Raw genomic sequence first — 16,808 nt, 5'->3', positions numbered from 1 at the left:
TTTAAAATACAAAAATTTTAAATTGATAAAAGAATTCTATAAATTTGAAAGCATTATTTGTTAAGAATTTTATTTAATAAATAATTAAATTAAATAAATAAGACCGTTTCGGTATATCTCAGTGTCACTTTATCTTTATACATGTTATGAGGAGTACGGTGTTGTTCAAAGCAGGGAAAACTCTTATACCCGTATCCAAACGCTGAGGTTATTAGGTTTCAAAGTTTCCAAAATCTAAACCGTCGTCTCTTTGTACTTTATTTCCCAAACTCATCACTTTAAAGTTAAAACAACAAAATCCCAAGCGAGGGAAGCTAAATAAAATGGCATCAAAGTTCGGGTTAGCTGGTGGTATACCGGAGCGGCGGGTCAGACCCATATGGGACGCTATTGATTCACGCCAGTTCAAGAATGCTCTCAAATTATCCACTTCACTGCTTTCCAAATACCCTAATTCACCTTATGCTCTTGTAAGATTAGTTATTTTACACTCTCTATCTACTTTAAACAATTACTTTTATAATATAGTATAATATAATATGGTATGAATCTAATTCTGTTTCAATTTTTTTTTTAAATGTCTATTTCAGGCACTGAAAGCGCTCATTTTAGAAAGAATGGGTAAATCTGATGAGGCGTTGTCTATTTGCTTAAGCGCTAAGGAGCTCTTGTATAAGAACGACGCCATGTTAATGGATGACCTTACTCTCAGTACGCTGCAGATTGTTTTTCAACGTCTTGATCACTGTCAGTATAATTTCTTTTTAACTCCATGGTATTACTTTTATTTTTGTGCAATGCGTGCTACTTCAAGTGATTTAATGTGTGTTTCTTGTTTTATAATCAGTGGATTTGGCAACCAGCTGTTATGATTATGCTTGTGGTAAATTTCCAAATAATTTGGAACTAATGATGGGGCTTTTCAATTGTTATGTTCGCGAGTATTCCTTTGTCAAGCAGCAGCAGGTTCATGTTTCTTGTTTTCTCTATTCTGCGAGTACTTTTTTTTTGTTGAGTGAATAAATAAAATGCTGATTGGTATATTTGGTCTCATCTGTTTAACAGACTGCTATCAAAATGTACAAGCTTGTAGGTGAAGAGAGGTTTTTGCTCTGGGCAGTTTGCAGTATTCAGCTGCAGGTTCTAATCGGACTTCCCTTTTTTTTGTTTTCTCTGGTTCTCTTAATTGTGCTTATATTCTTTCCTTTAGTTATATTTATTTGTTTTTTGGAAAATCTGAAGCGCTTGTGAGGATATTACTTTTTCTACCTTCCCCATATAATAAACATAAAGTAAGAGAAAATGGAGGTACTCGTGGGCTTACTACATTTATTCATAGGTTCTATTGTGTTTGTAGTCGCATCTTATTTTGTTTCCTCTTTCTTTCTCGTGCTTTATATTTTATCCAATTTTTTTATTTTTAATTGTTAATTGTTACATAAACTTGCATTTGTTTTATGGAGTGCTGAAACTAGAAAGTTGATTATTTTAACTAATGAATTGCATCTTGGCTCTGTGCATTTCATCCTTAACATTTTACAAGTCTTAGTTTGCTCTAAGTCAAGTCTGAACAGTGTGCCTTCCTGCCTTAGTAGAATGCCATAAAAAAACACGATTCATTAAATAATTGAATAAGGAGATTCTGAATAAAACTATTTAAGAAAATATTTTATATGCAGTTCGGATTGCTCCAAAAACCTGCTGTCTCCAAGATTGAATCTGTTTGTGGTTGTAGCAGCTCAACAGTCCGATCTGGTTTCAGGTTTGATAAAAGGATTTAAACACAAGTGCTCCATACATGAATTCCATGTCTCTGTTCAAAGACTTTGAGAAACCTCCATTAGGATAAGATGAAACTAATTGGTTTTGATGCATACAACTCATGAGGCAGCTAATATAGATATTATGTTTTTGTTAAAGTAAACAAGTAGATTATGCTCTGTTTCAGTCAACAATTTGTGAGGGCTAGGTGGATAAATGCGTTCTTCATTTCATTTGCCGGATGCTTTCTAGAGTCTTGAATTATGGAATTTAAGGGTTTGAAGAATTGCTTTGTCTCTCCAATTTCCTGTTGAGTAAGATCTAAAACTATATTCTTATCAACCTCTGACTTTATATGAACAACTTAATACATTAACCAAGCACTTTATGATATGGGACAGACTTAGAGTAAGCTGTTCTACAGGTAAATTTGCTGAAAATAGAGATGTTAAAGCTGAAATCTGATGCTTATGACAGGATTTGAGATTTGATACTTTAATAAGCAAATAAAAGATTCAAAACTGCTAAGAATCACACCTAGAACTCTTAAGAATCACACCCAAGGAAAGGTTCCTTTGAAATCACACCTAGGGAATAATTGAATCCCACAATTCATTGCTGTGATTTTTATTAAACTGAAATCTGTCCCCTCAACTATTACAAGCCTAGGTTCCTAACACTACTCGAATTACGAATCCTAAACTAGGAAAATTGTAAACTAATACTAACTAGGAATACTAAATCCACTAAAACTCTTAAATTAGACATAAAATAATAGGGGGCTTAGCCTCAAGTTTGGATTGTGCCCTAGTAGTCGCGCTCTTATCTTACCCAGGAGCGGAGCCACTCGACTGTAAAGGAGAGGAGCAGAACCCTGAGCATTGGGCTTTTAACCTAATGGACAACCATAGTTTACTTTTTTTGTGGTGTTGTTGACGTTGTTGAAAGCAAATTTTTAAGTAGGCCTCGCTTTTCGGAGCTGGGAAATATGAGGAATTCCTAAAAAAAAAAGGCAAAGTCGAGTATTTGATGAAGAAATTCCTAAGACTTAAAATAAATTTTAACTACTGTTCCAGCAAATCTGGAAATTGCAGAAATATCCTTTGGGTCTTGCAATCGTAAATATTAGACCAAAGTTTTAAACCTCTTGAGTGTTTGAATTTTGTTATTCTTTATATTATTCTTTATCACTTTGTTAAAGCTAAATGACATTTTGCTTGCTGCGATCATCTCTCTTGCAATCTGAATGATGCTGCTGTATCTTCATATCATCTAATTTTATGCTGGATGTATATGAAAAGAACTTTCTGGTCTAATGTCAATTAAAGCACTATTTTCATGTCATTTGAGTTTCAGCTATCTTGATATGCATTATATGTATTCTTTGTTTCATGGTATGTTCAACTTCTTGTTATTTGGCCATGAATTTGCCATATGCTCCTTTGGGTGTTTTCAAATTCTTTATGGAATTGTATAAAAAAATAGGATTCTGCATGCATTAGGTCTGTGGCTTGTAGTCACGACATTCAGTTGTACATTATTCTTTCACTTTCAGCTATCTAGAAATCGATTGAATTTGAGGTTGCTTGTATTGTGTGAATATGATCATCTCTTGTAACCAATTGTAAATTTGTAATATGTACTGCTTTAGTAGTGTCAAATGGGCTTGAGTAGGACTCATTCTCAAAGGCTAGCTCAAAGGAAGAGAGTGTCCAATCCACATATATACACCATAACAACCCACTAAATACAACTTTCTAACACTCTTCCTCACGCTTGGCATGACATGCAAACGGGCCGGGTCCAAACCCATCATCGCTGTTAAAAGATTGGCTCTAATACCATATCAAATGGGCTTGAGTAGAACTCATTCCCAAAAAGCTAGCTCAAAGAAAGAGGGTGTTGAATCCACATATATACACCATAACAGTCTAGTAACTAGACGATGTGGGATAAATACAACTTCTAACATGTAGTAAATTGTCCTTTGACTGAATAGGAAATTCGCAATTGCTAATTGATATGCCAAGGGTAAATTAATTTGAAGTTTCAGTGGCAAGTAGAGAGTTGGAAAAATCCTGCTAGTGAGGTAGTAAACATTGCCTATCTTTTACCTTACAAGCATTAAATTATTGAAATTTTTTTAAGAATCCTAAACAATAATATAATAGAATTTTCATGTTGTCTTTTGTTCCTTCATTTTCACTAGAAAAGCCTAGCGATGCCAAGCTAGGATCATAAGTGTAATTGAAAAGGTTTTGAATACGTATCTGCCTAGTGTTGTTGTCTTGTTTTCTCTAGCTGTCCAATGTGGCTTTCATAATGTTATTCACTATGCCTTTAGAAATAATTTTCAATTCTAACTGTTCTTTGTTTCCCTGCGATGCCTAATGCCCAAATTAGCTTACTTTTCTCTTAAAAGTTCTCAATACTTTGTTTGTTTCTGAGTGGACTGCAAATTGTTTAGTCTGTTTCTTTTTGGTGGCATATATATTTTCTTTTAGTGTTTCTTATTTTTTTTGCCTTGAGTTCTGGTAGGTACTCTGTGGAAATGGAGGAGAGAAACTATTGCTCCTAGCTGAAGGCTTACTTAAGAAGCATGTTGCCTCCCACAGCTTGCATGAGCCGGAAGGTTCATTTCTCCCTCTCGCGAATTTCCTTGCAGTTCTTTTGTAAATCTACAGTTGATTTCTTTTCTAAAAATTTGCAGCTTCATGCAGCTCTTATTGTCTATATATCCATATTGGAACAACAAGCAAAGTATGGGGATGCATTGGAGATTCTGTCTGGGAAATTAGGATCACTTATAGTGATTGAAGTTGATAAGCTACGCATACAGGTATTTTCTGAAGCTTTAGGGCCTGTTCGTTCAGCAGCTGCAGTCAGTTGTTGGTGTCCTTTGGCTGGCAGTCAGTTGATGTCACCTAGTGGTCTCTGTAGCCAGCAGCTACCTGAATATAGTTGGTTGCAATTGATTATAAAGTATTTGGTTTAGCTGTTGGAGCTGAAATTATCATGCAAATTGATTATACACACATGCACATGTATATATAATCTCGCCTTTTAAATTTATTTGCAAATGTGCAAATTACATATGAACAGGAATTTAAGTTTATAATGAATATAACTAAAATTTATGAACATAAATATTGGTTCAATAAAGATGCCTATACTGTGTAATTATTATTACAGGTTTTCCAGTTAACAATAGCAATATACATTTCTTATCAATATTAATAAAGTATTTTTTTTTTAAATTATGGTTTTTGGATAATATGGTTAAAAACCTAATCATTTGTTATTATGCTAGCTGTTAAATTATCTTGTCACTGCCTGTTAAAAAGCTTTTACCAAACACCTAAAATTTGCTGCTCCCAACTTATGAACCAAAGGGGCCTTCTTTATTGATTTGTTTTCATTTTCTTTCTCACATCTACTATCATTTAACAAAATTGAGAACGTGTCTTTGTGTCTGGTTAAGTGTGGATGAATTGCTGCCAAAAAGGAGGATAGAATTTGGAAAAATTAAGGCGATTGCCACTATAGAATGTGGAAACAGATGGAACAGAAAATCTCAAGCTTGATTTGGGTTCAAATGTATTATCAACATAATGTGAAAACTATTGCTAAAGTTGAACTTCACTGAACACGTGTATTATTTTCGGTTGCGTCCTCTTTAGGTGGGACAGGACATGATATGAAAGTATGACTCTTTCAGTATATCTTGCTCCCTCTAGGTTATGTTATTATTTTCTTGGCAGGTGCCGTTAGGATAGGATAGACCAAAGGATGACTCTTGCTCCTTGAGATTGTATGGGTGCTTTCACATTATTATTTTAGGATTAGCAGACTAGAATTTAATTTGTTCAGCATTATATATGGAGGTGGCTTGTCCACCATCAACAATGATCCCAATTTTGATATCTTAGTAGGCATTATGAGGACTGCTATTTCTGGGGATTTATCTTGTGGAGGAATGCTATTGGAAGGTTGTAACCCAGTCTTCTACACCAGTTTCTGTGTCAAGCACACGATGTGAATAAAGTATGTAGAGGACGAGAATATTCAAGAAGGTTCTAGTATGGTTCAGAATGTCCTAGAAAAGTTTATGAAAGTTTCTAAAGTGCGTAGGATATGCAACAATTCTGAAGTGTAGTAGTCAAGAATGTTTTAGACAGTTCAGAATGTTCTAGAAAAGTTTTTAGATCTAGAAGTGTCAAGAAGCAATCTAGAGTCACTAGTCTAGATTACCTTAGAAGATTTAGACGACTATGGCTCTTCTAGAATAGAGGGGAAATTTCCAGAACCTAATGGATAATAGCCTAATACGAACTTTTATATTGCTATCTAGATTTAGCAAGGTGGATTCTACATGAGCAATACGGACCCTGGTTTTATTGCTGACTATGACATACTGGGATAAGGTCGACCGGGATTCTCATCAAGCAAGTGAAAGTTTGCTAGTGAATCTTGATAAAGGAATCATCATCCCATACACTTGGACTTTGGCTTCCAGCTGCCATTTTCACCTGAATGACTCTTGGCGCCTTGACACTATTAGCATAATGGTTAGGAGGCTGGAACAGACTATTTTGTTAATTAAATGACTGAAGGTGGTCAACTATGCATTAAATTTTTGCGTGCTAAGAGGTCTATGTTGCAGGATTCACTATTTTATTGCAAAATAAAATATGCTCTTTTTACTGAGAAAGAAAAGAATTGCTTTAAGGGATATGAAGTCTAATAAGTTTGACATAATCTATGTTTGTGGTTGTAACTTTCCTAATCGTTTAAAGTTGAAATTAGAATCTTTCTTCTCATCTTGGGTGTGATTTTTGGTTTCATGGGAACTTCTTCCTGTCTCGTTTAGTTTTCTTATCAACTTGTACTCTTTGACTATAAGTCGACAGGGTAGGCTGCTTGCCAAATCAGGTGACTATACTGCTGGAGCCACAATATATCAGAAGATCTTAGAATTATGGTATGCTTGTTTTTCTGTTCTATTATTCGTGTGTATTTAATTTTGAGATTTTCATAATTAATTGGAGGCAGCTCAGGTGCATTTATTTTGTGGTGGCTTATGATATTCTTATTTTGGTTAAATCCTGTCTATGTCAGAAAACATGCTGATGATTTTTAGTAGGACAGACAGATAAACCATGTTTTGCAATCAATATTAAGGAGCATCTTTTCTACTTCATGATAAGCCTTTTAAAGTTTATCCTGTTGACCTGATGTTGAATTTTGGCCTGCTGTGATCAAATGGCTTTCTATTATTCACGGCTTTGTATGGATGGATTACTAATTAATTATAAAGCATCATGAATTCAGTTTTTTTTAGGGTTTAATTTTAATCCCCCCTTGTAATATTTGGAAAAGCTTATGCCTGATATTTTTTTAAAGCAAATAATTTTTTTTATCATTTTCTATATTCTTAAAAGCGAATTACATGGTTCTTGGTTTCTAATGTTTCTATACTTTAGTTACTCTTTAAAATGAAAGACACTTTCGTTCACCTTTTGAATGGAATAACTTCTTAGCTCTCATTTTTTTAAATTTAAATAGGGTTTGTTTCATTTAAAAATTCATGGACCGTAAGGTTGTCTAATTTAAAATTCAAGGGTGCTAAAGTTTGTTGTTTTTTGAAAAAACAGTTTTTGACATATGGAGTTGATTGTAATGAATATAAAGAGCAGATTAGCATATTATTCACTCTTTAAAAAGTAACAAGTCTATGTTTTGCCAAACCATGTTTTCGTTTCTCGAATATATTATTTCCCCTAAATTGTTGGTGCATACTATAAATTCACATCTTTACTCTTCCTCATTTAGTACTGTATTTTCTTTTGTGCTCATGATAGACGAATGTGCTCTCATAATTGCAACGCATAAATAGGCCTACTGCCTACCAGTCTAGTAGTTGCTCAAGGTTTATTCATATAAAGTATTAAGATCTCAAACTTAAAGTTTGTAACCAAAAGATTATTACTGATCGCAGCCTTGAGATTTTTTCTGATCATTTTAATTTTGCACATATTTTAATTTTTTTTTTCTTTTTTTCATTTATCTGGCAGCCCTGATGATTGGGAGTGTTTCCTGCATTATCTAGGCTGTTTGCTGGAGGATGAAAGCAGCTGGTCTAATGGAGCAAAAAGCGATCCAATTCATCCTCCTAAATTTGTGGACTGCAAAGTCTCTCACTTAGCAGATGAAGTGGTGCGTGTTTACAGCTCTTGAGTTTTTACTGCCATTACTGTGTTTCCTATATACAATACAATATTTTGATTCAGAGTCTGTTTTGGTTATGCAGTTCGATTCTCGTTTATCAGATGCATCAGCTTTTGTGCAGAAGTTACTGGCTGATGGAAATAATGGTTTTATTAGGTCTCCATACTTGGCGATTCTTGAAATTGAAAGGAGACGTCACTTGTATGGAAAGGCCAATGATGATGAGATAATGGAAGCACTACTCCGTTATTTTTACAAGTATATAATAACCTTTTCTTCTTAAACTTTATTAAATTAGTGGAATTGCATTCTTTCATCCGTTGAGTGATTGTTCTTCTGCTTGTAGTAGATGTCAGTTTTAGGTTATCACATTTCACTTGTTCCATTTCCAGCATTAAAGCATTTACTAGCTCTTGTTCTATCATCTTATTTTGAAATAATTCTGTTATCTTTTCTTCTTTTCCAGTACAATATCCATGATGTAGCATTTACTGCTGTGTTGCCCTAAGGTTTTTTCATTTTCTGAACACAGGTTTGGTCACTTAGCCTGCTGCACTTCTGATATTGAGGTGTTTCTTCAAGTCTTAACTCCAGGAAAAAAGATGGAGCTTGTAGAGAAATTAGTGAAAAGTTTGGACTCCCTTACAACAATCCCAACTAAAGTGCTTGGGCAGTCAATAACAGTATTCAAAATACAACAGTTGATTGGAAACTTGTACAAACTTCCTGTTATTGGTGTGTTTTCTCAATCAGTTTTGCTTTCATGCATGCAAGTGCTCACTCACTTTCATGGCTGTGCCACATCTGAAGCATGATATATTTCCTGCAAATAGCTCTTACCTATTACAACCCTGATTTTGTGGCATTACATTTAAAGCCAAATAAGGCTACAATAGTGATTACACCTCCAAAAATGTCCCTTGTGCTTGAATTGAGTCAGAATTCATTGTCATGTGCCATTGTCATTCTCATCATCTTTTGAACCTTCATTTAGTGCACTTCTCCTGTAGGATGTTCTTGATATGTAGTTATGATGTATGGATATTTCTTGCTTGTCATATATTTTCACTATATCAACTGTATTATTAAAGATCCTTTTCAATTGTATGTGATTGATTTAGTTTTCTTACTCAGGACTTGAGGGCTTTGCTAAACAAATGGTGGAGATGTATTGGAAAAGCCTTCCTCTTTCAAAGGACCTGGATCCACAAGAGAGTATGCATGGAGAGGAGCTGCTATCTATGGCGTGCAATGTGTTGGTTCAGGTAACTCATTTGGGGGAGTGAGTGAAGGTTTAATTTCATAGGCATTTGTGGCTTTAATAGTAGAGAACATCTTCAAAAATTAACTCCGATGCTATATGGGGTTAGGGGTTCTTACTGGGTTTTTGCCTGACTGGGGCAGCTCCTTCAGTCAGGGCCATTTTCCTTGCTGAAGTTGGAATATTAAGTTTGATTTTGCTTGTAACTTATTATATAATAACTAATGCTGATAAATTTCTAAATGCATGTGAAGCTTGTACCTCATTTATTTTGATTCTGTGAGACAATTAAAAATTAGAATCTCTTGTTCTATTCACATGATATTGTTTGCTTGTGTTGGATTCAAATCGTTTGAGGTTAAGAAATATCTACCTGTTGCTATCTTTTATGGTGAAGTTTGTGACCTTGCATTTTAGAGTATGTGCATAGATTGAGTTGAGAAAGAGCATCTGAAAATATCTAATGGTAACGGCTATGCTGTCAAGACCATGTTATGCCCTCAAGAAATCCCAAATGCTACTTTCTATGTCCTGCATTATATTCTATTGAATTTTAATGTTGACATGCATAATTTTGTACAACATGCTAAGTAGATGGCAGAAGAAATCTGTTGCAGTAGCTTACAATCAGGACAACCCCAGGATGTTTATTGGAAATTGAATCAAATGAAAATGAAAATGATGGAGAAAAGAAACTGATGTCAGATGATAAATTGATATTATCATTAAGGTCTAGGTCTAGGTTGTACTACATTCTGAGTAGGCATTCTTATTTTTGTCATTGTTCTGGAACTTGTAGAATGATTTCACCCCAAAAGTTACTAAATTTTTCTTAATTCAAGTGATAGTCTTATCATCATCTCTTAAGCATATAGCCATTTTACTTTTATTTATTTCTTAATTTGTCTTTCTCTTTCTCTTCTCTTCAGTTATTCTGGCTTACAAGAAATGTTGGCTACTTTATGGAGGCAATTATGGTTTTGGAGTTTGGTCTGACTATCCGACCGTAAGTGAAAACGTCTTTCTTCACTTTTGCAACTTCAATAATTATACTGGAATGTCAACTGTGCTTGGGAATTTTAAAGCTTTTGTAATGGTGCCTTTCTTGCAGGAGATGATGAGCTAGAATTCAATTCAATTGAGCTTTAATTAAATTTACGTGTTTCAGAATTGAATAGATAGGCTAGTATCCCAATAGCTGAAAAGAGAATTATCTATGTTTAGTTTTCTATACCATCCATAAAGTTAGTTGCTTCAAGGGTATTTTAAGTTTTCCAATAATATGGCCTACCACTACTAATCCAAATGAACTAAAATGTTCCAATATTTGAATTCCCTTAAATGACGAAGGGAAAATAATCCCCTTAAGAATTAAATTTGGTTTCGCAATATGAAAATTGGGTACACTGAATTGAATTGAATTGAATTTTGGATGTTTAAATCCGTGGTTTATAATAATTCTTGTGCTAGAATTTAGTTTACTTCAGACAGTAAGATGTAGTTTAATTCAGTTCAGTTTGTGGTTAACTTCACATGTTCTGAATAATGTCCATGTTCTTGGAATTGAATTGGATCCATTACTTGGAATAAATGGATAATGAATTAATTGCATGTAATTTCCAATATCACTATTATATAATAATAACTGTTGATGTTAAGGGTTTTCTTCTCAAAAGATTTTATTTCCAAAGGTGGACTTCTGTGATAGTAAACCACATAGTTGTCAAGCTAAGAAAGGCAGGCGACATGTGTAAGGCGTGCACCTCAGACCTGAGGCGAGGCGTGCACCTCAGACCTGAGGCGAGGCGTGCTCTTGTAATATTTTGGCTTTTGAGTTTTTCTTTTTCCTTTTTAAAACATGAAATAATCTCAGCTCTTCATCAGAAGGTTAATACAGGTTATGTAGGTTTACCCACACCTGATATCTCTAAAAAAATAAAAAAGAAAAAGAAAGAAGATTAGGGCAAAAAAAAAGACAAGATCGAGAAAAAGAAGAGAAATTTGTGCTGCACAACACTTTGACAGCCACCTTAACAGCTCTTTCCCCTACAGGAAATTAGTTTTCAAGAGGCTAGGACTAAGACCATAATTATACTCTTATAGTAAATTAGTAATGGAAGATGTTTTAGGATTTCTATTATTCTAGGACTTCTATTTATTTATAAGGCTATATTTTACTTTTGTTATCTCTTTTAAACATATCTTTTTGTTGTTTGTTAAATGCCTCTTGAACATGATTGTCATGATCCTTTTATTTCTTTTCTTTGGTTGTGTTAAGTTTTTTATTTTATGCATTAGTTGTGTTATGAGTCTTAGTTTTATTTTATTTTATTTTTTGCACCTTTCTTCAATCAGGCGTGCGTCTCACCTTGCGCCTTAGGCACCAAGAGCCTTTATCGCCTTGGGTGCGCTTTTCGCCTTTAACAACTATAGTAAACCAAATGTAATATATGTTTGTAAAATTACAGCTATTTGGTCTAGTATTTCTATTATTCAAAGTGCCAATCCTTTAGCTCTTTTAATTTTATTATTTAAATGGTTTCCAAACATGAGAACTGATTTTATCATAGCTTGTTCCAGGATGTCTTTTTGAATTTTGAATCTACTTTTGTCTATATGATCATATTTGGCAGACATGTATGGCAATACAAGATCTTCTTGGTGCACATGTATTCGCACTTGGGTGACCTCTCATTAGCTTATGAATGGTAAAATTGTTAATTTTAATACATCTTTATTTTGTTATTGATGAATTATTGCTTACTAAATCCTCTCTCTCCTCCCTCTCTCTCTTTCTACTTAAAACTTGAATTTCAGCTTTGGTCTAAATCAGCTCTTTTGAATCTATATTATTCAGGTATAAATTTCTGGATGTGAAGAATATATTGATGGAAACTGTTTCACATCACATTTTTCCCTATATGTTGCCATCTCCTCTTTGGGTTGATTCGAGTAATCTACTAAAAAATTACCTTAGGTTTATGGATGACCACTTCAGGGAATCTGCAGACCTCACATTTCTTGCATATCGCCATAGAAATTACTCAAAGGTATGTGAATTGTTTCTCGATTTTTTACAAGTGCATGCACTTTCTATTTGTGTGCATTTTGGAATAGTTGCGAATAACTTGTAGGTCATGATCCTTGAAATTATTGGAAATTGTATTTAACAGTTTTTCTAATTAATTTAATGTTGATTACTAGTTTGAATGACCATTCCCACCCAAAATAATTTGTAAGTTTCTCACTCTCATTGGAGTGATTATATCCTCTAAAATCAAGAGCAATATATGGCCTTGTAGGTTATGATGGTTGTAATTGTGTAATGTGACCAAGAAATTTGTGGTGTGTGCAGGTGATTGAGTTTTTTCAATTTAAAGAACGGTTGCAACAATCTAATCAGTATTTAGTTGCAAGAGTTGAAACATCAATTTTACAGCTGAAGCAAAAAGCTAATAACATTGAAGAAGAAGAGGTTTATTGCTCAACCCTTCTTGCATGATATGCCTATGCTTTTATGTGGTTGATGACATATAAAAGTGTTGCCGTTTAGGGTATCCTTGAAAGCTTGAATTGTGGGAGTCACTTTGTTGAGCTTTCTAATGAGATCAGATCCAAAAGTTTGACCTTTAATGAAGATTTTCACTCACGGCCTTGGTGGACACCAGCTCCAGAGAAAAACTATCTTTTAGGTTAGCAAATATGCACCTTGTGTTGAAATTCATTTTAAATACAATTTTTAGGCAAGGGAAATCTTTTGCCTACCTAATATGTTTTATACATATGAGCGCATAGGATGTTACCTGTTAAGAGTATTAATGATCGCCATTTGGTTCAGCTCTTAGTAGCTGGTACCTGATAACTTTAACCAGTGAATATATACATTATATATAGGGATAAGCATAAAAAAGTACGTTGTGCTTCCATTTTGTGACAATTATAAGTATGTGTTCTTTGTCACTTTGATTAGCCATCATTATCGTATTCCTCGTGCGTAGATTTAAAGCTTAACAACTTATAAACTATTAGTTCAACAGCTAAAACAAGCACCCTCTTCATATACATTTAAAGATTACTCAAAAGGTCATCATATATGGGCATTTGTTTCTTGTAATGTTCCAATTGCATCTTCCTAAATAACTCATGATTGGCATTGAAGTTACAATGATTGGGCCTTTTGTTGCTCTGTTATTTCTTGCTGATTTCTCTTTGATATTCTTGTCAACTTTATTAATGGTGATTCTCTTTTCCAGGTCCTTTTCAAGAAATCTCCTATTGCCCTAAAGAGAACTTGGTACGGAACACCAAACACCTCATATTTGTATATTTCAGCATAAAATGTAGCTATAGTATTACCTCTGTTTAATAATAGTTTGTTTCTGATGCTAGTATGTTTTATTTTCCTGCAAAATGACCAAAATGTAGACAAACGAAAGGGATGAGAATGTGAGAAATGTCATTGAAAGGAAGTCCCTTCTCCCTCGGATGATCTATTTATCTATTCAGAGTGCTTCAGTTTCATTTAGGGAGAATTCTGAAGTTGAAGCCAATGGGTCCATTCCTGAGCCCAAAATCTCCTCCGAGCTGAGGTTTTTGCTTGAGGTCTATGCAAAGATGTTGGGATCCTCTTTAACTGATGCAATAGAAGTGGTTATTGGAGTTTCTAATGGCCTAAAATCCTTTGCGGTATAACCAAGCTGTGTATTTTACTCTTTGCATTTTGCATCGCCCGTTTCTTTTAGCCTCTCTAAATTTATGTGCAAATTATTCATAAGTGCAGAATAATTCCTTAATAAATTTGTCTATGCACATGCCAATATAATATCTCAGATAATTTCTTAAGATGGTGCTGGATTCACATGAAAACTGGATGTATTTTTTATGCATATGCGACCTCTGAAATCATTAGTCCAGAAAACCAAAACTTAACCTAGTTTATGAACAACATAAGTCATTTAAATCCCCCTTCCATCAATTAATGCTTGCACTTGATGCAGGCTTTTGGTCCAGACTTGGTCGACTGGCTCAACTTTGCTGTGTTTTTTAATGTCTGGAGCTTAAATTCCCGTGAGTTCTCACATCCTGGTGGTGATCAGTGCGGGAGTGGTATTTGGCAAAATTTGGATACTTTGCTGGAGAAGAGTATTTCAGAGAACATCAAATTCATGGGTTCTCTTATTTGCTCACCAAGGGGTGATCTTCCAACTTTAGTTCAGTTAGTTACAGAGCCATTGGCTTGGCATGGCCTTGTACTCCAGTCCTGTGTTCGATCATCACTTCCATCTGGAAAGAAAAAGAAGAAAGGTGGGTCTATAGAACTGTCCGCCTCTCTGCTATGTAATACGGTTCGAGAGTCAGTTGATCGTTCTTGTGGTTTAGTGGAAGAGGTTACTAGGTGGATAAAGGAACAGATTCACAGACCAGAAGATGAGGTTATGGAAATTTTACTCGACTCTCTTAAGAATAAGGGGCAGGAAGAAGGGCCTGGGCAGGTATTCCAGGTTGTCGAAAGTTTCATCTCTTCTATGGATGAGGTTGAACTTGGTGGTCGGATCTCCCAAGCAGTGAAGTCCTGGAATATTGTTGATGTTGCAAGGAAGATAGTGACAGGGAATTGTACAGTATTGTCCGAGCTCCTTCGTATTTGTGAATCAAAAATTAAGCTCTTTCAGGGATTGAAACATCAGATAACTCAAGTCTGAATAGTATGAAGGTCGCAAATCAAGGTTTCTTTATATTTCTTGCTCATATGAGGGCACTTAACGTGGACTTTGGGAGATTAATCTGGTTCGCCCATATAGCCCTATGGCCTGGCAACGGAATTAAAGAAGAGAGCGTTCAACTTTATTTAGGGTGCCTTTATTTAGTCATTTTATATGCAGATTTCCACGCCAGTAGTGGTGAGTCTTGAGTTGTGGTTGAGCTCTTTGGGTAGTAATTGAAATTCTGTACAAGGTTTTCTTGATTGACAGTGTATACCGAACTGAAATCTGGAAAATTGTTTGGAACTATGCTTCTTTGTTTCCCTGTTTCAAAAGGTTTGTAAGTCAATTTTTTCATGTGATTCTTTGGCGATGTAACAATGCTTGGATAAATATTTTTGTTTCTGTTGAGTAAAAGAATGAGACATTGTCGTTTTAGTTGATAAAATGATGGCGTTTAGTATACTTGTATTTCTGTTTTTGCTGTCATTGTCATTCCATTATGCCATATGTGAGCTGACGGAAATAGAAACAGACATTGGCGTCATTCTTGCATGATGACCCTCATGCTTTACGAATTGATGAATTTGGACAGGACACTGAATCGGCCAAGATATTATGTATTAGTTCCGTCCAGTATCAAAATTTATTATATTTCTAAAATAATAATTACAATGCTCAAATATTAAAATTTAAATAATTAAATAATATATTCAAGTATATGCTATTAATAAAATCATATCTTATAATAACTAAATAAAAATATATAAATTATAAAAAACGAATTATAAACACTAGATATAAAAAATATTATTTTTCTTCTAAATACAAAGTTCTAATAATTTTAAATACAAGTTCATTTTTTATTGCAATAATTTATAAATTTTTTTTAATAAATTTTTTCTTTTAATATGTTTATATAAATTAGTTGATCCGTTTTATCCAGTTTAGTTGGTTTAATTCAGTTTAATCCAGTTTAATCCCAAATCCAATTTTTTAGTCGAATTGGACTGGACTGATCATCGGTTCTTGATTGAACCAACCGATTCAGTCTAGTTTTTAAAACACTGGATCAATTAAGCTTATCTCTTTTGTTAATTCTCTCTTTTCTCTATGTTTCTTTCTTCTTTCTCGGCCAAATTCTTCTTCTCTTAATCATTCCAAATTCTACTTAAATTATCTAGTATTAGAGTATGGATCCTCAGCTTCTGTACCAACTCTTATTTCTCCCTAATATCAAACCAGAACAACCACAACACTCTTTAATAACACTTTCTTTTAAGACTCGAAGTATATGGAAGAAAACCTCAGGAACATTGTTAAGGAAATATTGGAAGAAAACAATAAGAAACAAGAGAATGCTTCATTAGAATGATGAATAAATTCAAAGCTTTCCTCACCTCCGTAAATGCTGCAAAACAAAACAATGCCCAATCCCTCAACTTTACCACATCCTAACCTAGCTTTTAAAACTCAAATAAATAACCCTTCGACTGCAAATAACACCAACCCAACAACCCATATTCCCACCTTCCACAACACCATTAATCCCGCAATGCCCTCATTCATTAACCTAACCAAACAATCCAATCAAACAGATACTAATAGAGAATATCACATGGCTACTCGATTAACAAAGATAAATTTTCCTAAATTTGATGGGAACGACCTGTAAGGTTGGCTTTTCAAGTGTGAGAGGTTCTTTCAAATTGATTACACTCCTGTCCATACCAAAGTTAAGCTAGTTGCCATTCATATGGAGGGCAAAGCCTTACAGTGGCACCAATAGTTTGTCAAGAGCAGAAGTAATGACAAAGAACCACCATGGCAAGAGTATGTGGAGGCCTTTAAGGGAC

General features: G+C 34.4%; 1 protein-coding gene across 3 annotated transcripts; it reads left to right on the top strand.

Annotated features, from left to right (window-relative positions):
• Positions 1 to 235: 235 nt before the first annotated feature.
• LOC8270289 (N-terminal acetyltransferase B complex auxiliary subunit NAA25) lies at positions 236 to 15,400 on the top strand. Of its 3 annotated transcripts, XM_015717544.3 has the most exons (19): positions 236 to 470; positions 591 to 747; positions 848 to 966; positions 1,066 to 1,140; positions 4,300 to 4,393; positions 4,482 to 4,600; positions 6,672 to 6,742; positions 7,836 to 7,977; positions 8,072 to 8,247; positions 8,522 to 8,724; positions 9,124 to 9,254; positions 10,180 to 10,256; positions 11,884 to 11,958; positions 12,108 to 12,300; positions 12,606 to 12,725; positions 12,804 to 12,942; positions 13,504 to 13,544; positions 13,676 to 13,936; positions 14,248 to 15,400. In XM_015717544.3, the coding sequence occupies exons 1-19, from the start codon at positions 324 to 326 to the stop codon at positions 14,950 to 14,952; spliced, it is 3,045 nt and encodes a 1,014-aa protein (XP_015573030.2). In that variant the 5' UTR covers positions 236 to 323; the 3' UTR covers positions 14,953 to 15,400. The 3 variants fall into 3 exon arrangements, with proteins under 3 accessions (XP_015573030.2, XP_048226792.1, XP_048226793.1); XM_048370835.1 differs by lacking the exons at positions 236 to 470; positions 591 to 747; positions 848 to 966 and having other exon boundaries at positions 1,063 to 1,140; positions 4,472 to 4,600; XM_048370836.1 differs by lacking the exons at positions 236 to 470; positions 591 to 747; positions 848 to 966; positions 1,066 to 1,140 and adding an exon at positions 1,693 to 1,762 and having other exon boundaries at positions 4,472 to 4,600.
• The last annotated feature ends 1,408 nt before the right edge of the window (positions 15,401 to 16,808 follow it).

This window comes from Ricinus communis, chromosome 2, assembly GCF_019578655.1.
Source record: "Ricinus communis isolate WT05 ecotype wild-type chromosome 2, ASM1957865v1, whole genome shotgun sequence".
In the NCBI taxonomy this organism is placed as follows: Eukaryota; Viridiplantae; Streptophyta; class Magnoliopsida; order Malpighiales; family Euphorbiaceae; genus Ricinus; species Ricinus communis.
The sequence above is the reverse complement of the archived record's forward strand: the minus strand, read 5'-3'. Positions and strand labels throughout refer to the sequence as shown.